Below are 24,031 nucleotides of genomic sequence, written 5' to 3' on the forward strand. Positions count from 1 at the left end.
TTAGCATTAGTATCATTTTCTTCTAGTATCATCTTGTGGTAGGCATGGCTGGGAATGTGCAGCTTTGCTTTTTTTTTTTGAGGAGTTTCGTTTTTGTTGACCAGGCTGGAGTGCAATGGCTCGATTTCAGCTCACTGCAACCTCTGCCTCCCGTGTTCAAGCGATTCTCCTGCCTCAGCCTCCCGTAGTAGCTGGGATTATAGGCATGTGCCATCATGCCCGGCTAATTTTGTGCTTTTAGTAGAGACGGGGTTTCCCCATGTTGGTCAGGCTGGTCTTGAACTCCCGACCTCAGGTGATCCACCTGCCTCAGCCTCCCAAAGTGCTGGGATTACAGGCGTGAGCCACCGTGCCTGGCATTGTTTTTTTTCAGATGGAATCTCATTCTGTCACCCTGGCTGGAGGGCAGTGGCACGATCTCAGCTCACTGTAACCTCTGCTGTGGGTTCAAGCGATTCTTCTGCCTCAGCCTCCCAAGTAGCTGGGGTTATAGGCACGCTCCACCACACCCGGCTAATTTTTTTGTATTTTTAGTAGAGATGGGGTTTCACCATATTGGCCAGGCTGGTCTCGAACTGCTGACCTCAAGTGATCTGCCTGCCTTGGCCTCCCAAAGTGCTGGGATTACGGGCGTGAGCCACCACGCCCAGCCAACTTAACTTTTAATTTTTTCTCATGTAAATTTGTTCAATTTTTTTTTTTTTTGAGATAATCTCTGTCACCCCCAGGCCAGAGTGCAGCGGTGCAATCTTAACTCACTGCAACCTCCACCTGCCAGGTCCCAATGATTCTCCCACCTCAGCCTCCTGAGTAGCTGGGATTACAGGTGTGCGCCACCACACCCGGCTAATTTTTGTATTTTTAGTAGAGACGGGGTTTCACCACATTGCTCAGGCTGGTCTCGAACTCCTGGCCTGAAGTGATCCTCCTGCCTCGGCCTCCTAAAGTGCTGGGATTACAGGTGTGAGCCACCGTGCCTGGCCAATTAGCTCATTTAGATGGCTGCATGTGGTCACTGCCCCTGCACGGGTGGCACCCAACTTCCAGTCGAATCCTGCTTCTTGGTGCCCTGATATGGCAGAATGACCCCCCAGACACCACCCCTACTCCAGCCCCGAAATAAACCACTCCAGACAATTTTATTTTTCCAATTAAATCTTTTTTTTTTTTTTTTATGAAAAAAGATCACACAGAATTTGCCAACAAAATTCCAAAAGAAACATTAAAAAAAAAAAAAACAATAATTCCCCCAAAAAACAAACCCAAAGTCTGGCTTTTCCTTCCCTCAAGATTGTCTGGTTGAGGCCTTCCTTGGTTTCCCTGGAAGGCTTGGGGCCTGGTTAAGTGCTTTCTGGGGCCCAAGCAGGGACCCTGGGCTCGGGCCGGCTCCTGCCTCTCCCTCTTCTCTCCCTAACACTTCTCTATCCTGGGGGGCGAGTACAGTACACTTGGCGGGGTGGGCGGGGGGGGGGGTGTGCTGGGGACCGGGAGGCCGGTGAAGCCGGTGCTAGACACTACAATCTAACAGGAAATAAAAAATAATATTCTGCACGTCAGAATGTGGTTTTTTTTTTTATAATTTCATAGCTATTTTTCACAGTTTTAAAAAGTTTATATTTATATATATTTATATATATTTATCTTTATATATAATTAAAAAGTTGACTCCATTTAAAGGCTTATGATACAGGGGCAGGGCGAGTCTCTTGGTACAATAAAACTGTACAGGTTAAGAAGTGCCACCTCCCTCCTGGGTGGGGAGGGGCCGGGCGTGGCCGGGCGAGGGTTTCAGCACCATTGGGGTTTTCTGTAGTGTGAGGGTTTGGACCAGGGTGGGCCTGTGCCAGGCCCTCTCCACCTGGTGCCTTTGATACTCCGGGCTGCAACCCCACCCGGCTCTGTTCCCCAAGTCTAGACCATCCTGAGAGGGTGGGGGCAGGGCCCCTGGCACAGTCAGGTAGGCCGGCTGGCATCGGGCCGCCCCGTCCCATGCACGGTGGGAGGCCTCGGGGTGGGCTCCGTGCTAAGGGTACCCGGGAAGCCCAGAGTGAGCGTCAGTTTGGTTCCTTAGAAGCGCCCCTCCCCACCGAATCCCCAGTCTGCATGGGCCTGGGGGCACCCGGGCACCCGGGCCCCCACGCAGCAGCAGCCTGGAGGGCCGGCCTGGCCAAGTGCTTGCAACGTGCTGGGCAGGAAGGGCCGGTCTCAGCCGAGGCTGCCCTGAGGGGGACGGCAGGGCCATACCCTGATAGCTAAGAGGGGCCCCTGTCCTGGGGGCACTGAGGGGTTGGAAGGTGGGGTTGGAAGGTGGGGCTGGAGGCATGTGCACATGCGTGCACACACGTGCATGCACACAGGCACACATGCACACACACGCTCACCCGGGCATCCACGTGCACACCTGGCCCCATGCACACGCCTGCAGGAACGCTCGCATGCACACAACGCACGTGGTCTCCGCGCCATGGCAGTGATGGAGAGGGGTCCCTGGCGGCCCTCGGGGCACGGGTGGCCGGTGGCCCGCGGGGCCCGGCGGGCTCAGCAGAGCACGGGCACGCCGTCCGTGGAGAAGATCATGCCCGTGGTGGGCTCGTAGGTGCCCGCAAGGTAGTACAAGCCCTCGCTGTCCTGGTACTTCTTGGTCTTCAGCATCTGCTCATACTGCTCCAGGCCCACCACCAGGCACTTGTGCGACACCGTCTGCACGTCATTTTCGTCCACATGCGAGGACTGGTATAGCGCGCGCTGCGGGCACGCGGGGACATCAGGATGGCAGGTGGGGGACACAGAGGCCAAGGGAGGCCCAGGGAGCCCCAGGGACAGAGACAGAAGCAGAGGGAGCCCCAGAGACTGAGACAGAGACTAAGTCAGAGACAGAGGCTAAGAGACAGACCAACAAAAGAGAGACAGAGACGGAGAGATGGAGAGCAAATGAGAGACAGAAGACAAGGACAGACAGACCGAGAGATCCAAAGACGCAGAGAGACAGAGACCCAGATCCAGAGAGACCCAGAGAGACCCAGAGACTGAAAGATAGAGGTTGGGAGAGACCCAGAGAGAGTCAGAGGGCAAGAATGGCCAGAGACTCAGAGACAGACACTGGGAGAATAGAGACCCAGAGACAGAGACAGACGCAGAGACCAGGAGAGACAGAAAACAGGAGCGAGGCACTGAGAGTGGCAGGGACAGGAGGTCAGAGGCTGAGGGAGACCATGGGGGACAGAGCAGCAGATGCTGAGCTGGGCCCTGTCTGAGCTGCCCGGAAGGAGGCAGCCATCCCCAACCCGCCCATCACCACCACCACCACCACCTACCTCCATGAAGTCCTTCCTCTGGCTGGAGACCCGAAGGGCCGCCGGGAGGCTGCGGCTGGACTTCTGGTCCCAGTGCTGTGTGGGGGAGAGAGGAGGGACTTGGGTGAGCCCGGGGGCCACTGCACCTGACCCCAGGCCCCAGGACAGGGCTGACCCACTGGGCAGGGCTGCTGATGCTCCAGCACCCAGAACGCCTCGCCCTCAGGTCTGCCCTACACCGCCTAGGACTGGGGGGCCCAGCTGGGGGTGCCACAGCCAGGCCGCAGGCTCACCTGGCCCTGGTGGAACTGCTTGCCCGGGCTGGTCTCCTCAGGGTGGTAGAACCACTTGACACGGACCACCATGTTGTTGCCCCACGACTCCCACATGCTCTGGATGCGGCCGATGTAGGGCAGGTTGGGGCGGCCGGCAGAGAGGAACACGGCACAGTCCCCAATACGGATCATCTCCTTGCCGCGCACGATGGCCTTGTAGAAGAGCTTGCGGGCCTTGCCCTTCATGCCACGCCGCTGCAAGGACACGTGTGTCACGGCACAGGCCCTGGCCCAGCCCTGAGGAGCCCGCTGCCTGGCAGGCTCTGCACTTGGGACTCCGGGCCCTCAGCCTCTAAGTCAACCCCTATCCAACTCTGGGGAGAGGAGGAAGCCCCTTGTCTCGCTCCAACTGGGGAAGCCCCTCTTCCATCTCTTTGACATGCTGGGTCTCCAAGAGGCGCTTCCCCTAATCTAAGGATTCTGCCGCTGTGAGACTTTTTATTTTTTGAGACAGGGTCTCCCTCTGTTGCCCAGGCTGGAGCGCAGTGGCGCCATCATGACTCACTGCAGCCACGAACTCCTAGACTCAAGAAATCCTCTCCCACCTCAGCCTCTGAGGAGCTGAGAATACAGGCGCACACCACACCCAGCTAATTTTGATTATTTTTGTAGAGAACAAGGTCTCACTATGTTGCCCGGGATGGTCTCAGACTTTTGGCCTCAAACCACCCTCCCACCTTTGCCTCCCAAAGCACTAGGATTGCAGTGTCAGCCACTGCACCTGGCCTTATTTTTCTTTTGAAAATTCTTTTTTCAGAGAAAGGGTCTTGCTCTGTCACCCAGGCCGGAATGCAGTGGTACTATCATAGCTCACTGCAGCCTCAATCTCCTGGGCTCAAGCCAGCCTCCTCCCTCGGCCACCTGAGTTGATGGGACTACAGGAATGCACGGCTTTTTATTTTTGTAGAGATGGGGGTCTCACTATGTTGCCCAAGATGGTCTCGAACTTTTGGCCTCAAGTGATCCTCCCACATAAGCCACCCAAAGAGCTGGGATTACAGGCGTGAGCTACCACGCCTGGACTTTTTTATCTTTTAAAAATTGTTATTATTATTATTATTCTTTTTGAGATGAAGTCTCACTCTATTGCCCAGGCTGGAGTGCAGTGGCACGATCTTGGCTCACTGTAGCCTCTGCCTCCCAGGTTCAAGCAGTTCTCCTGCCTCAGCCTCCCAAGTAGATGGGATTACAGGCGTGCACCACCACGCCTGGCTAATTTTTATGTGTGTATTTTTAGTAGAGACGGGGTTTCACCATGTTGGCAGGCTGGTCTCGAACTCCTGACCTCAAGTGATCCTCCTGCCTGGGCCTCCCAAAGTGCTGGGATTACAGACTTAAGCCACTGCACCCAGGCAAGAGAGACTTGAAACTCCATTCTAGAGCAGCTTTGGAAATGCTGCCTGAGACACCACTGACCCCTACTGGAACATGCAGGTGCTCCTGCCCCACACCTACGGCACGTTGGGGGCTCCCTGCCAGCCTGTCTGAACCACCCTCACTTCTCACACTGGGTCCTGCCATGTGTATGTGCCTGTGTGTGCACATGTTCATCTGTGCCTTTGTGCATGTGTTCATGCATGGATGCATGTGCACGCACGTATGTGCCTACATGTGTACACGTGTGTTCGTGTATGTGCACATGTTCATGTGTGTTTGCACGTATGCACGTGTACTCGTGGGTGCACATGTGCATGGATGCATGTGCACGCATGTGCCTACATTTGTGTACGTGTGCAAGTGTGCATTTGTGTGGGTGTAGTGTATTTGTGTGGGTGTAGTGTATTTGTGTGCATGTGTGTGCATGTTCATGTTTACACAGTTCATGTACATGCCTGCATTCACGTGTATGTCTGCGTGCATGTGTGCATGTGCCTATTTTTGAGTGCACTGTGTGCAAGTGTGTGTGCGTGTGTGTAGACAGCCACAGGTAGGCTGGAAGGGCTCCTTCTGAACAGCTAACCCACTGCTGCAGGCAGGAGACACGGGACCCCGATCTGGCCAGCCAGGACTTTGTCTTCCAGGCCGTATTGATTCACTCAGGGGTGGACACAGGATCCAGGCCAGGCCAAGGAGATTCAACCCTGGACTTTTGCTGGCAAACCCGGGAAGGAGGTGCCTTCTGGGACTGCCACACTAGTGGCCAGGAGCCTGAGGCATGGCTGGGAACACTCAAATGCCACACACAACAGGCTGTCAGGCCCAGCACCTGGAATCCCAGCACTCTGGGAGGCCGAGGCGGGAGGATCATTTGAGCCTACGGGTTCAAGACCAACCCAGGCAACATAGCGGGACCCTGTCTCTACAAAAATATTTAAAAATCAGCCGGGCAGCATGGTGGCACACACGTCTGTAGTCCCAGCTATTCAGGAGGCTGAGGCGGGAAAATTTCTTGGGCCCAGGAGTTCAAAGCTGCAGTGAGCTATGATGGCGCCGCTACACTCCAGCCTGGGTGACAGAGCAAGATCCTGTCTCTAAAAAAAAAAAAAGAAAAGAAAAGTAAAAGAAAAGAAAAGGCCAGGTGCGGTGGCTCACACCTGTAATCCCAGCACTTTGGGAGTCCGAGGCAAGCAGATCACTTGAGGCTAGGAAAGTCTGAGATCATCCCGGCCCACATGGAGAAACCCCATCTCTACTAAAAATACAAAAATTAGTCAAGCGTGGTGGCGTGCGCCTGTAACCCCAGTTACTTGGGAGGCTGTCGCGGAAGAATTGCTTGAACCCGGGAGGCAGAGGGTGCAGTAAGCCAAGATCACACCACCACACTCCAGCCTGGGCAACAGAAAGAGACTCAGTCTCAAAAAAAGAAAAAGGAAAAAATCCCAGAGGCCTGGAAAGCCCCTTCCACGTGGCGCTGACGCCCGTGGGTCTGTGCTGATCTTTGCACCTTTCCTTCATCTGGGCTCCACATGAGGGTGACTCTGCATCCCGGGACTAGAGGGCAGGACCGCTCTGCTCTGAAGGACTCAGGCATCGGAGTCCGACAGACACAGGTGCCTGAGGACACTCTGAGACTCAGCGTACCCATCCATAAAGTGGGACGCCAGCCCTCCACCCTGGGGTTCTGGGAGATTACCAGACGCGGAGACACGGCGTGAAGCCGTGGGCCCAGCAGAGAGAGACAAGGCCCCCGGCCCCTTGGCCGCGCCCGGGCGCGATCTTGCACACCTGGGTGGGCTTGCCGAACCACTTCCAGAGCTGCCGGGCTGGCAGGAAGGCGGCGATCTTGGGCCGGTTCTCCACGGACGGCAGGCGCTGCCGCTTGGCCAGCTCCTTGGTGGTGGGGAGGTGGACGCCCTCTCTCTTCTTGGGTCGGCTCTTGGCCCCGGCCTGAGCTTTGGGCTGCAGAGGCTGTGTGGGCTGCGGAGGAGGCGCCTGGGGCTGGGGCGCAGGCGCCTTCTTGCCTGGGGAGTGGGCCGAGGGCCGCGCCTTGCCGGCCTGCTTGGTGGCCTTGGTGGGGAGCGCTGGCTGCGCAGAAGGGCCAGCCGTGGGGGCGGGGGCTGCCTCATCGTCCGAGCTGCAGGAAGAGTCCTCGTCTGTGGTGGAGGAAGAGGAAGAGGAAGAGGAGGAGGAGGAGGACGACGAAGAGGATGAGGACGAGGAAGAGGAGGAAGACGAAGAGGAAGAGGAGGAGGAGGAGGAAGAGGAGGAGGAGGAGGAAGAGGATGAGGAGGAAGAGGAGGAGGATGAGGAGGAGGAGGAGGCCGGTGAGGCCGCCCTGGAACTGGCAGCGCTGCAGTTACGGCCCCCGGCGCCACAGCCCCCGTCCCCGTTCTTGTCGCCTTCCTCCTCCCCTTCTGTCTCGGAGCCGCTGCTGCTGCTGCTGCTACTGCTGCCGCTACTGCTGCTGCTGCTGCTCTCGGACTCTTCCGCCCCGTCCTGCTCAGCCTGGGCCTTGTCCGGGCTCTTGGGGTTCCCAGAGTCCTCGAACGTGAGCCCCGGCCCGGGCTCCTGGGCGAGGTCCCCGTCGGTGGCCTTGGGCCAGGGTGCCTTGGGCTCGCTGCTGCCGGTCGCTGGGGGATAGCTGCCCAGGCTCAGGAGGCTCTTGGGCTCCTGCCAGCCCCCTGCCCCCGGGTCCTCCCGGAGCAGCAGGGCCTCTTTAGCCTTCTTGCTTTTGGGTGACGTGACACCCTCGTGGTCCAGTTTGACAAGCAGCTCGGCCTCCTCCCCCGGCCTCCGAGGGCCCTTCGCACCCGACTCCTCGGCTGCCCGCGACTTCTTGGGCTTGGGGCGTGTGGCAGGCATGGTGATGAGGGGTGCTGGGGCCAGGGTCGTGGCAGGAGCTGGCAGCTCCACAAATGGCTCGGGTGCTGGGCAGCTGGTGAAGGCGGGTGGTGTGGGACTGGGCTGCGGCAGTGCCGGGCGCGCCTTGGGGGCCTTGGCTCGCTTGTCCACAGGCTCTGGGGGGCTCTTCTTGGAACCTGGGGTGCTGCTCGGCTCCAGGGCTAAGGGGGTACTGGGGACCTCGTCTGTTGGGTTCCCCTCCTCCAGGGTAGCGGCTCTGTCTGCAAAACAAAACAGATGAGAGGCTGGGGTGGGGGCTTCCTGGCAGAGATGAGCTGTGGCTTTCATCAGAAAGGCCTGCTTCTGTGAGTTTTGTTCTTTTGTTTTTTTTGAGATGGGGTCTCAGTCACCCAAGCTGGAGTGCAGTGGCATGATCAGGGCTCATTGCAGCCCTAACCTCCCTGGGCTCATGTGAGCCTCCAGCCTCAGTCTCCCAAGTAACCTGAGGCCACAGGCATGCGCCACTATGCCTGGGGAATTTTTTGTATTATTATTTTTTTTTTTTGGTAGAGATACAGTTTTGCTCTGTTGCCCAGGCTGGTCTTAAACTCCTGGGCTCAAGCGATCCCTTTGCCTGGGCCTCCTAGAGTGCTGAGAATAGGTGTGGACCACTGTGCCCAGCAGAAAGGCCTGGTTTCAATCCTGGCCCTGCTACTTCTTGAGCGGAACCTGGCTGCAGCCTTCTTAGGCCTCCTTCGGCGGTTCCCCTATAACAACCTTAAGTTGTGTTGGCCCCAAAGCGGGTCCTCCAGTAGCCTCTGCTTTCAGCCTGCACGAAGCATTTTCTCTGGATTCTGGAAAGAAACACAGGCCAGCTGCAGCTCAGCTCTGCCTCTGACAAACCAACCTGCCTCCCTCAGCCTCAGTTTCCTCATCTGTCACCTGGTCAGAATGGCCCTGCGGTGCAGGTGCAGAGTTCTCTTTTTTTTTTTTTTTTTTTTTTTTGAGATAGAGTTTCGCTCTTGTCGCCCAGGCCGGAGTGTAATGGCACGATCTTGGCTCACTGCAACCTCCAGCTCCCAGGTTCAAGCGATTCTCCTGCCTCAGCCTCCCACGTAGTTGGGATTACAGGCACTCACCACCATGCCCGGCTAATTTTTGTATTTTTAGTAGAGACGGGGTTTCACCACGTTGGCCAGACTGGTCTCGAACTCCTGACATCAGGCGATCTGCTCGCCTTGGCCTCCCAAAGTGCTGGGATTACAGGTGTGAGGCACCGCACCCGGCTCAGAGTTCTTACAGACAGCAGGCAGGCACTTGGGCAGGTTCCTAAGCCCTGAGTTTGGATGCACGAAGAAGTTCCACCCACCGCCCCTGCCCTGGGGCCCAGGCCAACCTACCACCCTTGGCCTTGGCACTGGGTTTCCGCCCACGCCCACGGGCCTTGGCTCCTGGCTCCTCCGACCCAGCCGTGCCACCGTCTTTGCCCTCCCCGGTGTCTTTGCTGGTCTTCCGGCTGCGGCGCTTGGCACTCGGCACCAGGAGGGCCGGGGACGGCTCAGCACCTGTGGGGCAGAGGACAGAGTGGCTCATCAGGCCTGGGCTCCCCAGCTTGGAGCTTCCAAGACCCTGGTCTGTCCCGGGGAACGGGGATGGGGGCGGAAGCAACCGACACCAGGTGGCTGACCCCGGGTGGGCTCCCACGACAGGCTGTGAGGTCCAGCAGGGGAAACCCCGTCTGCAGGGAGCAGCCAGAGACTCCCGAATGAATGAAGTAAAACAAAGCATTTGTGGAACTGGGACAGGTGGATAAAGATGCTGACTTTTGTTGTTGTGTTTTTTGTTTTTTTTTTTGAGACAGAGTCTCACTCTATCGCCAGGCAGGAGTGCAGCGGCTCACTGGAACCTCCGCCTCTCAGGTTCAAGGGATCCTCCTGCCTCAGCCTCCCGAGTAGCTGGGACTACAGGCACGTGTCACCACGCCTGGCTAATTTTCGTATTTTTAATAGAGACAGGGTTTCACCATATTGGCCGGGATGGTCAGGATCTCTTGACCTCATGATCCGCCCACCTTGGCCTCCCAAAGTGCTGGGATTACAGGCGTGAGCCACTGCACCCAGCCATTAACAATTTTTGATCAGCTTCCCATAGCCTGCGCCACTGGGCTTGTGCTGTCCTCACGGACCCAGGACCTGGGAGCCCTGGGATGTCACGGGAGCCCACCCATGGGTTCTGCTACTTCCATCACCCGTGGCTCCAAATGACTTCAGACAGAGCCCAGAGCCGGGCTTAGAGGGCAAAAGCCTGGGTGGGCGGCCCCTGGCAGGAGACCAGGTGTCATGAGCTCGTCACTTACACTGGATCTTATAGTCAGGGGGCAGGAGGCGGATGTGTGAGAGGGGGATCCTGCCCGTGTCTCCGTCGTCAAACTCCACGGTGATCAAGTCCCCATCGTCCTCCAGGTCCAGTAATCCTGTGGGAGGACGGGAGGCTCAGGGGAGGCCCTCGGACCTCCAGCTCCCTAGTGAGGCACGAGGGTGGGGACGGCAGAAACCGGCCCCTCTGCAGCCCTGGTCTCTATGGTACAGCAGTGGGGACATGGGTGGAGGGTATACAGTGGCTCAGAATGTGGGTGTTAGAGCCAGGCCATCCAGGCAGGAGAACTGGGTCTCCCTTTTTTTTTTTTTGAGACAGAGTTTCGCTCTTGTTGCCCAGGCTGGAGTGCAATGGCGCGATCTCGACTGACTCACTGCAACCTCCGCCTCCCGGGTTCAAGTGATTCCCCTGCCTCGGCCTCCCAAGTAGCTGGGATTACAGACATGCGCCACCACGCCCGGCTAATTTTGTATTTTTAGTAGAGATGGGGTTTCTCCATGTTGGTCAGGCTGGTCTCGAACTCCCGACCTCAGGTGATCCACCCACCTCAGCCTCCCAAAGTTCTGGGATTACAGGCGTGAGCCACTGTCCCTGGCCTGGGTCTCCCATTTCTAGCTGACTTTGGGTGACACAAGACAGCTGAGCACATGCACCTGTGCCCGCTCACACCCAAGACCCTCCTGCAACTACAGCAAAGGAGGGACACGGGTGTCAACCCTGAAGGACACTAAGAATGGGAAAGGGGAGGGCGGCAGTGGGAGACGGTGGCATTTCCGCAGAGATGCCGGGATGAACGTGCAAGAGCGGGCTTTGATCTCCTAGGAGGAGGTGATACCCACGAGGAGGAGGTGGTTTTCCCAAGAGAATCCTGCCAAGGCTCGGGCCCGAGAGGCCCCAAGCACCTCCGGAGGCAGGGCTGAGGGAAACCTCAACACTGAACAGGCTGAGGGTGGCCCAGCTGGCAGGAGCTGGGAGGTTCACCCTAGAGAGAGGCTCCAGACTGAAGGACACTGAGCGCAGGGAGGAGGCTGGACAGGACCCCAAAGCGTGATAGCCCAGCCCTCTTCCCAAACACCAGATGCTGGGACTATATCCCCAAGGATGTGAGTCTTGCAGAATCTGGGCAGCCCCCTAACAAAACCTTCCTACCCACCCGCTATGACAAAGACTCATGAGTACACAGAGTTCCCATCGGCTTGATAATGTTCCCTTCATTCAGGGTCCCCAGATGCCTAAGGAGTTATAACCAGAGGAAGAGCACAGCACCAGCAAACAGAAGGAGGGGGGACTGGGAAGAGAGAGGGAGCTGCAGAAAGCTAAAATGAGGCCAGGCGCAGTGGCTCACGCCTGTAATCCCAGCACTTTGGGAGGCCGAGAGAGGCAGGCAGATCACCTGAGGCCAGGAGTTCGAGGCCAGTCGGCCCAACATGGTGAAATCCTGTCTCTACTAAAAATACAAAAAATTAGCTGGGCATGGTGGTGCAGGCCTGTAATCCCAGCTACTCCAGAGGCTGAGGCAGGAGAATCATTTGAACCCAGGAGGTGGAGGTTGCAGTGAGCTGAGATCACTCCACCACACTCTGGCCTGGGTGACAGAGCAAGACTCTGTCTCAAAAAAAATACAGAAAGTTAAAATGAAAAACAATCCTCTGAGAAGGTTTAAAAAGAAATGTGTTGATAAAACAAACAAAAAAAAAATTTAAGGAATATTCAGAGAATAAGAAAGAACTCTTAAGGATTTTTTTTTTTTTTTTTTTGAGACAGGGTGTCATTCTGTCACCCAGGCTGGAGTGCAATGGCGCAATCATAGCTCACTGCAGCCTCGACCACCCAGGCTCAGGTGATCCTCCCACTTCGGCCTCCCAAGTAGCTAGGACAACAGGTGCACACCACCAAGCCTGGATAATTTTTTTTTTTTTTTTGAGACAGAGTCTCACTGTTACCCAGGCTAGAGTGCAGCAGTGTGATCTCAGCTCACTGCAACCTCTACTTCCCGGGTTCAGGTGATTCCTTCCTGCCTCAGCCTCCCGAGTAGCTGGGATTACAGGCACCCGCCACCACGCCCAGCTTATTTTTGTATTTTTAGTAGAGACGGGGTTTCACCATGCTGCCCAGGCTGGTCTCAAACTCCTGACCTCAGGTGATCTGCCCACCTTGGCCTCCCAAAGTGTTGAGATTACAGGTGTGAGCCACCACGCCTGGCCCAAGCCTGGCTAATTTTTGTATCTTTTTGTAGAGACAGGGTCTTGCTATGTTGCCCAGGCTGGTTTCGAACTCCTGGCTTCAAGTGATCTACCTGCATCAGGCTCCCAAATTGCTGGGATTACAGACGTCAGCCACCGCAGCTGGTGAAGAATTTTTTTAAATGACAGCAGAAAATTTTAAAATTCAAGAAAACAGAAGGGGTTAGAAGATAAAAGTAGAGAAAATCTCTCCGTAAGTTGAACAAAATAAGAAAAGATTAACAGAAAAAACGACGCACACACCCGGGGCCACAGGACTAGCCCAAGTTCCAGGGAAAACATGAAATTCACAAGAGAACTTATCCAAGTTGTGCTACAAGTAGAGCTTCCAGGAATCAAGGAAATTTGCTTCAAAATCAAAGCCTCCCACTGCAGATACCCAGCATGATGAGAACACACACACACACACACACGGAATTCCAGATCTAGGGATAATGAGAAGATCCTAAAAGTTTCCAAAGATATAAAAGCAGGTCTCCTGCAATGATTTTGGAATCACAATGTTGAATGTCTTCAGCAACATGGGAAGCAAGATAAAAATAGAAAAATGTCTTTGAAATGGTGAGAGGAACTATTTCCAGTCGCGAATTTATACCCAGCTCAACTATCTCTAAAGAATAAAGGTACCCAGCTCAACTATCTCTAAAAATAAGGGTAGAATAAAGAGATTACAAACTCACAAGGATGTGAGAAATTTAACTCCCAGACTCTTCCTCAGAAAGCTACTGAAAGATCCACTGCTTAAAACAAGGAACTGAACCAAAAAAGAGAAAAACATGCAACGCAACAAAAGCGGTTCCCAGGATGAGGGACAGGGAAGGCCCAAGAATCCAGAATGATACCCATAAGGCAGGCCTAGAACACAGCCAGCACCTCCCAGTACAGGGGGACAGAGTGTGCCAGGAAATCTGAATCTAAGGCCAACTTCTACCTTACTAACAGCACTTTCAGAATTTGGATGATAAATGAGTGACTAATACGATGGAAAAAACTAAGTCTTCCTGACCTGAGATCCTCTACTCAGGCTGGACCAGTCATCTGTTGTTTTGCTGAGCTGGCATGGGCTTCCATCTTCTGGGTATGAATGGATGGTAGGCCAAGCAGTGGACTGTATTTGGCATGTGAGTGGGCTTTTTTTTTGCACAGGCGGGGAATGTCTAATCCACATCCATACCCCCTCTCTAGGATACACTGCTTTTGCAAGAGCTAAGGGTTGGACCATTTGACTGTCTTTCTTGCCTGTCTGATATCCACATCTATAACAGGGTACCTAGGGTACCTGTTGTTTTTCTCCATCCAGCCTCCATTCTTTTTTCTTTTTTTGAGACGTAGTCTCACTCTGTCACCCAGGCTGGAGTGCAGTGGTGCAATCTTGGCTCACTGCAACCTCCACTTCCCAGGTTTGAGTGATTCTCCTGCCTCAGCCTCCCAAGTAGCTGGGATTACAGGCACCTGCCACCACACCCGGCTAATTTTTGTATTTTTAGTACAGACGGGGTTTTACCACGTTGGCCAAGCTGGTCTTGAACTCCTGACCTCAAGTGATCCACCTAGCTTGGCCTCCCAAAGTGCTGGGATTACAGGCATGAGCCACCACACCCAGCCTCATTCTCTCTTATTCTAACAACACGTCCGCTTTGCAGGGGAAGCCACCCTCCCATCTTTCTCAGCCCACGAATAAAAGGGAGGTGACCTCACTCCTTAGTCCCAGGGATGAGAATCTGACCCAGGCCCGGTTGATCAGACTCACAGCAGTAGGATCAATGAAAACCATGTGGCCCAAGTCAGTTCACACTAGAACTTGCATGGGAAAACCAGGACTGAGAAATCCTCCAATGATAAGATTTCTTAAGATGGTAAAATACAGTCTCCAAGGAGCTAGTGTGAAGCCAGCACAGATGACAGCACTGCTGACAGATACTCAGAGCTGGAGTCCTGATGACATCGTTTAAATGGTGTCTGGATCCAACCATGCCTGAAGGCCATACAGTTTTCAGTTATGTGAGCCCACAAGTCTTTATTCTTAAGCCAGTTAGAGTTGGGTTTTAGTAGCCAAACAAGTCCACACTGAGATGTTAGGCGGCAGGGGAGAGCTGGGGAGGAGGCGTCTCACCTCGGACCACGGTGCCTGGGTACAGACAGCGGTACTGCTGGCTCCAGTAGGCTGCAATCCTGGTCCCTTGTGGCAAGAAGCGAGTGGAGGCTGGCCTCACATCGATGATCTAGAAGGGCATGGGATGAGTGCAAGGTGTGGACACAGTTATGGCCATGGCCTTGGACACCCAGCCCACCCCGAGCCACCCGAGGCCCTGCCCCTCCCCCTCTCACCGCTTCTTGCAGCAACTGCTCCAGACAGTAGATGTGGGGCCGGTTCCCACGCTCACCCTCTACCACCACGCGGTATCTGTAGGAGCAAACCAGGCGTGAGGTGGCAGAGGCCGAGACCTCCCCAGAGGGCCTCAACCCCACCAGCACCAGCACTGCCTCCTAGACCACTGGGAGGTGACACCAGGACTCAGAGGTTTGCTGACTTGCTGAATTTAGGAATTCTCCCCCTTTTCTGGGTTCATTTTCCTCATCTGTAGGACTAGGGGTTGCAGAGCACGCAAGACTGGCGCAGTCCAGATCCTGAGAGAGGCCAGCACGCTCTCTCCCCCTTTCCTGCTGCGGGTCCTGCCATGGAGCAGCCGCGCCCAGCCCCTGGGAGAGTTCACCCAGTACTCCCTCAAAGTGCCCAGGGCCTCCCCGTCAGCTCTGAGCCCACTCATGCCCCTGCCCTGTGCCATCAGGGGAAACCACAGCCCAGAAAGGAGAAGCAGCCAGGCACAGAGGCGGCCGGGATATGGGGCTCTGCGCCGGACCTCCCACCCCACTCACATGTCTGGCGAGTGCACGGTCTGCACGTGCCCGGCGTACAGCAGCTTGTCATCCATGGGGATGAGCACACGCAGGCCGTCCTTCAGCTCGTCCTTGTCGATGATGCAGGAGCGAGGGGCTGCAGGGGTTGGATTGTGAGGCAAGGCTGGAGCCAGGAGCGTCTGCGACACCTCTCCCTCCTCCCGTCACCCCCAAGTCATCCCCTTGGAATGGAGGCCCTGGTGCCGGGTGGGCCTGTGGGGCTGAGACGTGTGCACTTCTTCGTCTGCCTGTGTGTGTACCCGTGCAGACCTGTGTGTACCAGTGGGCACGCACAGGGTGCCATGGCCAGCCCTTCTCCTCCCAGCCCCGTCTCCTGCCTGGCCCCAGATGTCTGCAAAGACCCCAGGCAGGTGTGAACCCAGAGATGAAAGCCTGCACGTGCTGCCTCTTCCCACCTCAAGACCAGCAGCCTCTGGGCCTGGCATGAAGCTCTGGGTGCCAGCCATCACCGGACACTCACAGCGACGATCCTCCATCATGACATCCGCCCCCTCTTACTGCTGTCTACAGCCAAACTTCTAGGACTTTATTTATTTATTTATTTATTTATTTATTTATTTATTTATTTATTTATTTATTTTTGAGATGGAGTTTCAATCTTGTTGCCCAGGCTGGAGTGCAATGGCATGATCTCGGCTCACTGCAGCCTCTGCCTCCCAGGTTCAAGCGATTCTCCTGCCTCAGCCTCCCAAGTAGCTGGAATTACAGGCGCCTGCCACCACGCCTGGCTAATTTTTGTATTTTTAGTAGAGATGGGGTTCCACCATGTTGGCCAGGCTGGTCCCGAGCCCCTGACCTTGGGTGATCCACCCGCCTCAGCCTCCCAAGTACTGGGATTACCGGTGTGAGCCACCGTGCCCGGCCTCTTTCTTTTTTTTAATAATTTTTTCAGGCCAGGCGCAGTGGCTCATGCCTGTAATCCCAGCACTTTGGGAGGCTGAGGCGGGCAGATCACGAGGTCAGGAGATCAAGACCATTCTAGCCAACATGGTGAAACGCTGTCTCTACTAAAAACACAAATATTAGCCAGGTGTGGCAGTGCACGCCTGTAGTCCCAGCTACTTGGGAGGCTGAGGCAAGAGAATTGCTTGAACCTGGGAGGCAGAGGCTGCAGTGAGCTGAGATCATGCCACTGCACTCCAGCCTGGATGACAGAGAGTGAGATTCCGTCTCAATCATCATCATCATCATCATCATCATCTTGTCAGAGACAAGGTCTTGCTCTGTCATCCAGCCTAGAGTGCAGTGGCAAGATCATAGCTCACTGTAGCCTCGAACTCCTGGGTTCAAGCCATCCTCCCACCTTAGCCTTCTGAGTAGCTGGGACTATAGGTGCACACCACCATGCCTGGCTAATTATTTTTTGTAGAGACAGGGTCCATTAAGTTGCCCAACTGACCTCGAACTCCTGGTCTCAAGTGATCCTCCCACCTCGGCCTCCCAAAGCACTGGGATTACAGGTGCATGTGGCCACACCCCACCTACCTCTGAGACTTTCCATCCACTTTTTCTTTCTGGTGGAAATGAATGCCCAGGGGCAAACTTCCCGACGGCAGTCACCTCTCATTGCCCCAACCCTCTGCTCCCTCCCTCTGCCTGCCCCTGACGAGACACCTGGGCCTGCCCTTCCTTCTCAGTGGGACCTTTCGCCTGGTCTGTCCCCGACATTCCCATTACCCAGATGGCTCGCTGGGAGAGGGATGGTGGGGACCGCAGTATCCCCGCCCGTGCCTGCACAGAGCCCTCATGTGGCCTCGTCACAGGCAGAGTCGGCTTCCCACGCCTTGACGTTGGGCTTGGCCATGTGGCTCTCAGAAGGGGCCGGGACCCAATGCTGAGCCTAGGCGTCGAGAGAGCTCTTAGATCCAACTTTTCCTCTTAAGCCACGGGTCTGGCAGGATAAACAACACACGCAGAGAGGACCACAGACCTGGAGCAGCTGACCCCTGGCCAGCCCATCACCGCAGGAGCAAGGCCACTGGGGGTCTGCACGGCCACCCAGCAGCCCTACACGCCCCTGAGACGCACAAAGGCGGCATCTGGTTGTCACATAGCGGCCGCTGACCAATGCAGCCTTGGGGCAGCCGACTCCTTCTCACTCGCTCCCCGATCCATACCCACGATCTCGCCTCTGGGCTACAGACCCCTGGGTCCGAGCCTGGGCATGACTTCCCGATAGAGTCATCAAAGCCCAGCACATGACCCTCCCTGGCCCGGGTCTCAGGGCCAGGGCCTCCGCCCACCCCCACACCTGTCCTCACCCTTCCCTTCCCCTCTCCTCTGCCTGCACCCCTGACCCCAACTCCCATCCACTCTCCCTCCTAATGTGCGCACCCTGCCCCGCCTCCTTCCCTGCTGCCCCCACGGCAGCCCCAGGCTACAACCCACTCTCGCCTGGACAGCACAGCCTCCTAACTGGACTCCCTGCCTTCCCTGGGACCCCACTCATTCTCTGTGCAGCACCAGACAGCTATATTTTTTTTTTTTGAGACACAGTTTCACTCTTTTTGCCCACGCTGGAGTGCAATGGCATGATCTTGGCTCACCGCAACCTCCGCCTCCTGGGTTCAAGTGATTCTCCCGCCCCAGCCTCTCGCGTAGCTGGGATTACAGGCCCCCACCACCACACCCAGCTAATTTTTGTATTTTCAGTAGAATCAGGGTTTCACCATGTTGGCCAGGCTGGTCTGGAACTCCTGACCTCAGGTGATCTGCCCAACTCGGTCCCCTAAAGTGCTGGGATTACAGGCGTGGGCCACTCGCTCGGCCCAGACAGCTCATTTTAAAGCCAATCCGACCATATCACATCCCCACATCTAACCTCAGAGAGCTTCTCATTTTCCTTAGGGACAACACAGAACTCCTTCCCAAGCCCCGCAGGACCTGCCTCCTCCCTGGTCCCAAGGCGGCTCTCTTGCCCCATCTCCAGTTGACTAAGCTGCAGCCAGTCCAGCCTTCTCATCGACCCGGGTAACTCAGCCTCAGGATCTCTGCTCCTGCAGTTCCCTGCCTCCAGCTAGCCCAGCCCTTCCGTCTCATGCCTTGCTCAGATCTGTCTCCCCCAGGGAAGGCTCCAGCAGCCCCTCCCGGGACATGTGGCATCACGGCCACTCACCCGGGGTCAGCGGCCGCTCCACAGCCCCGCCACGCGGCAGGTGCTCGTCCTCAGAGAAGCTCGAGTCCTGGTTGGGTTCAAAGTCCTCCTCGGCTGCCATGCTCTCCATCAGCTTGCTCACGGCGCCCCCCTTGCCACGGTTCTGGGGACAGAACATGGCCGACAAATGACTTAGGATCTGAACGGGGGTCCTGCCGGGCTGGGGACCCTCTCTGGAAACCTGGAGCCACAGTCAGGCTGCAGGGGGAATCTGTCATGTGCATGGCGTGGATCCCAGCTAGGGGCACCCCAGAGGCCAGGGGGAGGGTGAAATGGGCCCAAAACCCAGCTGGCCAGTGCTCAGTACTCGGTGCTCAATACTTAGTACTCTGCTCAGTATCAGCACTCAGTGCTCAGTACTCACTACCATACCTCTGTTCATCACTATGGCAGATGCCTCCGTTCCCTTCTTAAGAGAAACTTCAGGAGCATCTCCAGCATTTCCACCCAATGGGCTTGAGGAAAAACCACTCAGGCAGGGGCTAGCAGGTGCGGGGAGTGGGCATGCCATCATCTGCCACTCGGACAGATTCACCCAAGCCTGAGGGCCCTGTGAGGACCTGGTGCTGGGCTGGGGGCCTGTCACCCAGGTCTCCTGGTCTCTGTTCCAGTGTCCCTCGCCCCCACTAGAGCAGACATTTCCTGAGGACAGAAGCCGAGTCCCCAGTATCTCCTTATCCCTGGAGCATGGGGACGGCCACGTCACCCTCATCACCTGCAACCTGAGCCACAGCTACAGGGAAGGTGAACACAGAGCAGCAGGTGGAGCCCCCTGCCCTGACCACAGGAGCATAGCTGAGCCCCCCACACCCCCCCACCAGGGTACAGTGAGCCTCACCTCCTTCTTCACTTCCTTCCCTTTGGCCTTGGCCTTGCCCCTCTTGGCGGCGGTCAGGGAGCTGGCGTGAGGAGCCCTGGCCTCAGAGGGCAAGGTGGGAGCTCGGGGCGGTGGCAGCCCAGCTCCTGGCCCAGCCTCTTTCCCTTTCTTCTTCTGGAGGAGGAAGCAGCAGACAGGAGCCATCAAACGGCAGGGAAAGCACAGGCGGCACCCCTGTCCCTCTCACTCACTCACTCCCAAGTTCTGTGCCACCCCAAGTGTGCCCTCCCGGGAGGAACAAAACGCCCCTTCTCTCTCTCCCTGCAAGTGTTTTTGGTTTTGGGTTTGTTTTTTTTGTTTTTTTTTTTTGAGACGGAATCTCGCTCTGTCATCGAGGTTGGAGTGCAGTGGCGCGATCTTGGCTCACTGCAAGCTCCGCCTCCCGGGTTCCTGCCATTCTCCTGCCTCAGCCTCCCGAGTAACTGGGACTACAGGCACCCGCCACCACACCCGGCTATTTTTTTGTATTTTTAGTAGAGACGGGGTTTCACCGTGTTCAGCAGGATGGTCTCGATCTCCTGACCTTGTGATCCACCCGCCTCGGCCTCCCAAAGTGCTGGGATTACAGGCTGTTTTTAGTGTTTATTATCTTATTACTAGTACATATTACTTGTTGCCCCGTCTGCCCAAAAAAAGACAACACTGAAGTGTATATATGTTGCAAGTTCCTCTCCAGTGACCCTCCTACCAACTCCACAGAGTCAGCTACTAGCAATAGCATGGTGTATCCTTCTAGAACTTTCCATAAGCACACACAACCCTGTAAATACGAAGGCTACACAGACACAACCATACACACACAGTATTTAAAAAAAAGTGGGAATTTACCAATAGTCCTGCTTTGCAACGTTTCCCCCCAAACATGACTGATACATATAAAAGGAGCTTCATTTTAACCGCAGCCTATTGAGCCAAGGTATGGAGAAACTGTAATGCACTTACTTTAACCACCCCTGCGATGAGAAGGGCCTGTAGGCTGCCTCCATTTTTTCACTCTCTGTTTTGTTGTTGTTTTTGAGACAGGGTCTCGCTCTGTTGCCCAGGCTGGAGTGCCATGGCGCAATGACAACCGACTGACAGCCTCAACCTCCTGGGCTCAAGCAATCCTCCTGCCTCAGCCTCCCAAGTAGCTTGGACAACAGACATGTACCGCCATGCCCAGCTAAAAAATCTACACTTTCTAAAAGGGACATGTGTAAAACAAATGGCCATTAGCTGGGCTTGGTGGCGGGTGCCTGTAATCTCAGCTACTCAGGTGGCTGAGGCAGAAGCATCGCTTGCACCCGGTGGGCGGAGGTTGCAGTGAGCCGAGATCGCGCCATTGCACTCCAGCCTGGGCAAAAAAAAGCAAAACTCCGTCTCAAAAATAAAATAAAATTAAGAAAAAAAAAAAACAAGGCCAGGTGCGGTGGCTCATGCCTGTAATCCCAGCACTTTGGGAGGCCGAGATGGGCGGATCACGAGGTCAGGAGATCGAGACCATCCTGGCCAACACGGTGAAACCCCGTCTCTACTAAAAATATAAAAAAGTAGCCGGGCATGGTGACACGTGCCTGTAGTCCCAGCTACTCGGGAGGCTGAGGCAGGATAATTGCTTAAACCGGGAGGCGGATGTTGCAGTGAGCCGAGATCGTGCCACTGCACTCCAGCCTGGGCGACAGAGCGAGACTCTGTGTCAAAAAACAAACAAACAAACAACAACAACAACAAAAACAAATGGCCAAGGCCAGGAGAGGTAGAAAAGTAATAAAGATAATAATGGTCAAATGTTACCAAGACAACAACAGAAGTCACAGCGCCCATATCCAAAATGAAAGTCAAAGCAAAGAGCATTAAAAGAAACAAAAAATGGCATGTTCTAGGGAAAAAGAACATACAGTTTAATCCCCATTTTGGGGGGAGGAAATATGTGTGTGTGTGTGTGTGTGTGTGTGTGTGTGTGTGTCTGTGTGTGTGTGTGTGTCTGTGTGTGTGTCTGTGTGTTTTATTTTCTTGTTGCTGCTGAACTCTTTAATGCAAGTCATCCTTCTGGAATCAGAAGCATCTTAGGCGCTGAAGGAATGTTAGTGGCGCTGTCCCCTTATCTCTGGGATCTGTCATTAAGCAGATAGCTGCAGCTCCTGGTACATATGTCCCTGCAGCTGTACCCATGGGGGAACAAAAGGAAATGACAGCAGAAAAAAAAAGGCCTGAATGGATTTTTCTTTTCTTTATCTTCCAAATTACTGTTATAATCAGATAAAACCAGTAACTGTTTCTTTCCCTTTGATCAGAAAACCCACAGCTGGGAGCCTTCCCCTACTTTTTTGTAAAAAAAAAATAAAGTAAATAAGAAAATAACTTCCGACGTGATAGAAGTTCTGTACGCAAAACAGAGACGCTGCCTGCTTTGGTAATTATGACAGCAAAACATCATCATCACCCAAACCACCAACCACCAGCAGGGTCAGTGGCGGGAGACAGGCAGGCAGTGCGATGGCATTCAAGCATTTAAAAATACTGACAGCCAGGCGCAGTGGCTCACGCCTGTAATCCCAGCACTTTGGGAGGCCAAAGCAGGCAGATCTCACTTGAGGCCAGGAGTTCGAGACCAGCCCAGCCAACATGGTGAAACCCCATCTCTACTAAAAATACAAAAATTAGGCGTGAGGGCACGAGCCTGTAATCCCAGCTACTCGGGAGGCTGAGACAAGAGAATTGCTTGAACCCAGGAGGCAGAGGTTGCAGTGAGCTGAGGTTGCACCACTGCACTCCAGCCTGGGCCACAAGAGTGAGACTCTGTCTCAAAAAACAAACAAAAAAACTACTGATGTCCAGGCGTGGTGGCTCATGCCTATAATCCCAGCACCGTGGGAGGCTAAGGCAGGAGGATTGCTTGAGCCCAGCAGTTCGAGACCAGCCTGGGCAACATAAGGAGACCCCATCCCATCTGCATGAAAATAATTTTTTTTTTAATTAGTCGGACGTGGTGGTATACACCTGTAATCCCAGCACTTTGGGAGGTGGAGGCAGGAGGATCACTTGAGCCCAAGAGTTTGAAACCAGCCTGGGCAACACAGTGAGACCACCTCCCCCAGGCTCTTTTTTTTTTTTTTTTGAGACGGCGTCTCGCTCTGTCACCCAGGCTGGAGTGCAGTGGCACAATCTCGGCTCACTGCAACCTCTGCCTCCTGGGTTCAAGCGATTCTTCTGCCTCAGCCTCCCGAGTAGCTAGGACTACAGGTGACCGCCACCATACCCAGCTAATTTTTTGTATTTTTTTAGTAGAGGCGGGGTTTCACCATATTGGCTAGGCTGGTCTCGAACTCCTGACCTCGTGATCCACCCGCCTCGGCCTCCCAAAGGGCTGGGATTACAGGTATGAGCTATTGCGCCCAGCTGAGACCACCATCTCTTATTAAAAGAAAAATTAGCAAGGTGTGGTGATGTGCACCTGTGGTCCCACCTACTCAGAGGAGACTGAGGCAGGAAAACTGCTCGAACTTGGAAATTCGAGGTGAGCTACAATCACCACTGCACTCCAGACTGGGAAACAGAGCAAGACTCTGTCTCTTATAAATAAATACAATAAAAATATTGATAGAAGGCCGGGTGTGGTGGCTCATGCCTATAATCGCAACACTTTGGGAGGCTGAGGTGGGCCGATCACCCGAGGTCAGGAGCTCGAGACGAGACTGGCCAACATGGCAAAACCTTGTATCTACTAAAAATACAAAAATGAGCTGAGCATGGTGGTGAGCGCCTATAATCCCAGCTACTCGGGAGGCTGAGGCAAGAGAATCGCTTGAACCTGGGAGGCAGAGGTTTCAGCGAGCCAAGATCTCACCACTGTACTCCAGTCTGGGCAGTAGGACAGATTCTGTCTTTAAAAAAAAAAAAAGATAGAAAATAAAAGTAAAAGCCCATCCCATGTGGCAGTACACATGACATAACACAGACTGAACTAAGTCTGAAAAGCAGAATACAGCCGGGCGCGGTGGCCCACAACTGTAATCCCAGCACTTTGGGAGGCTGAGGTGGGCAGATCATTTGAGGTCAGGAGTTCGAGATCAGCCTGACCAACATGGTGAAACCATGTTTCTACTAAAATACAAAAATTAGCTGGGCATGGTGGTGGGCACCTGTAATCTCAGCTACTCGGGAGGCTGAGGCAGGAGAACTGCTTGAACCTGGGAGGCGGAGGTTGCAGTGAGCCGAGTTTGTGCCACTGCACTTCAGCCTGAGAGACAGAGTGAGACTCCGTCTCAAAAAAAAAAAAAGGATAGCTATCTGTCCAACGTTACAGCAGTGAATGATCAATAGAGTTGGGTTTTGAACACTGGGGACGTAGCTTCAGTTCTGGCTCCTTAACCACTGGGCTGTATACATTGCCTCTTTGGGCCTTTCCCAAGAGTTCCTTCTGTTAGAGGCCCAGGGTTTCCAATTCCTGGCATCTGAACAGCTGAATACCCAGCTATTACATCCAGCTGTAATACCAGAGGCTCACCCAGTGTCTGCCTTTTGATAATGTAGCAGGAACCTGGAACAGAACGGATTCATTGTTGACAAATGGAGGCTCAGACACCCAAGGAAAATCACCCCACGTCCCAGCATCCCAAGAACAGACACTGTTA

The 24,031-nt window shown here is 54.7% G+C and overlaps 1 protein-coding gene across 9 annotated transcripts in view; it reads right to left on the bottom strand.

Moving 5' to 3' along the window:
* Positions 1-1,137: 1,137 nt before the first annotated feature.
* Positions 1,138-24,031, bottom strand: part of TNRC18 (trinucleotide repeat containing 18) — a 116,764-nt gene continuing 93,870 nt past the window's right edge. For all 9 annotated transcript variants that reach the window (XM_054496079.2, XM_054496076.2, XM_054496078.2 and 6 more), the window contains 11 exons: positions 19,380-19,532; positions 18,503-18,644; positions 15,346-15,463; positions 14,797-14,872; positions 14,582-14,690; positions 10,206-10,322; positions 9,250-9,414; positions 6,794-8,130; positions 3,587-3,823; positions 3,315-3,389; positions 1,138-2,745 (listed from right to left, as the gene is read on the bottom strand). In XM_054496079.2, coding sequence (XP_054352054.1) covers positions 2,539-2,745; positions 3,315-3,389; positions 3,587-3,823; positions 6,794-8,130; positions 9,250-9,414; positions 10,206-10,322; positions 14,582-14,690; positions 14,797-14,872; positions 15,346-15,463; positions 18,503-18,644; positions 19,380-19,532 — 2,736 coding nt within the window. In that variant the 3' untranslated portion in view covers positions 1,138-2,538. The remainder of the gene's footprint in view (positions 2,746-3,314; positions 3,390-3,586; positions 3,824-6,793; positions 8,131-9,249; positions 9,415-10,205; positions 10,323-14,581; positions 14,691-14,796; positions 14,873-15,345; positions 15,464-18,502; positions 18,645-19,379; positions 19,533-24,031) is intronic.

The sequence above is a fragment of the Pongo pygmaeus genome, chromosome 6, assembly GCF_028885625.2.
Source record: "Pongo pygmaeus isolate AG05252 chromosome 6, NHGRI_mPonPyg2-v2.0_pri, whole genome shotgun sequence".
NCBI classification, from domain to species: Eukaryota; Metazoa; Chordata; class Mammalia; order Primates; family Hominidae; genus Pongo; species Pongo pygmaeus.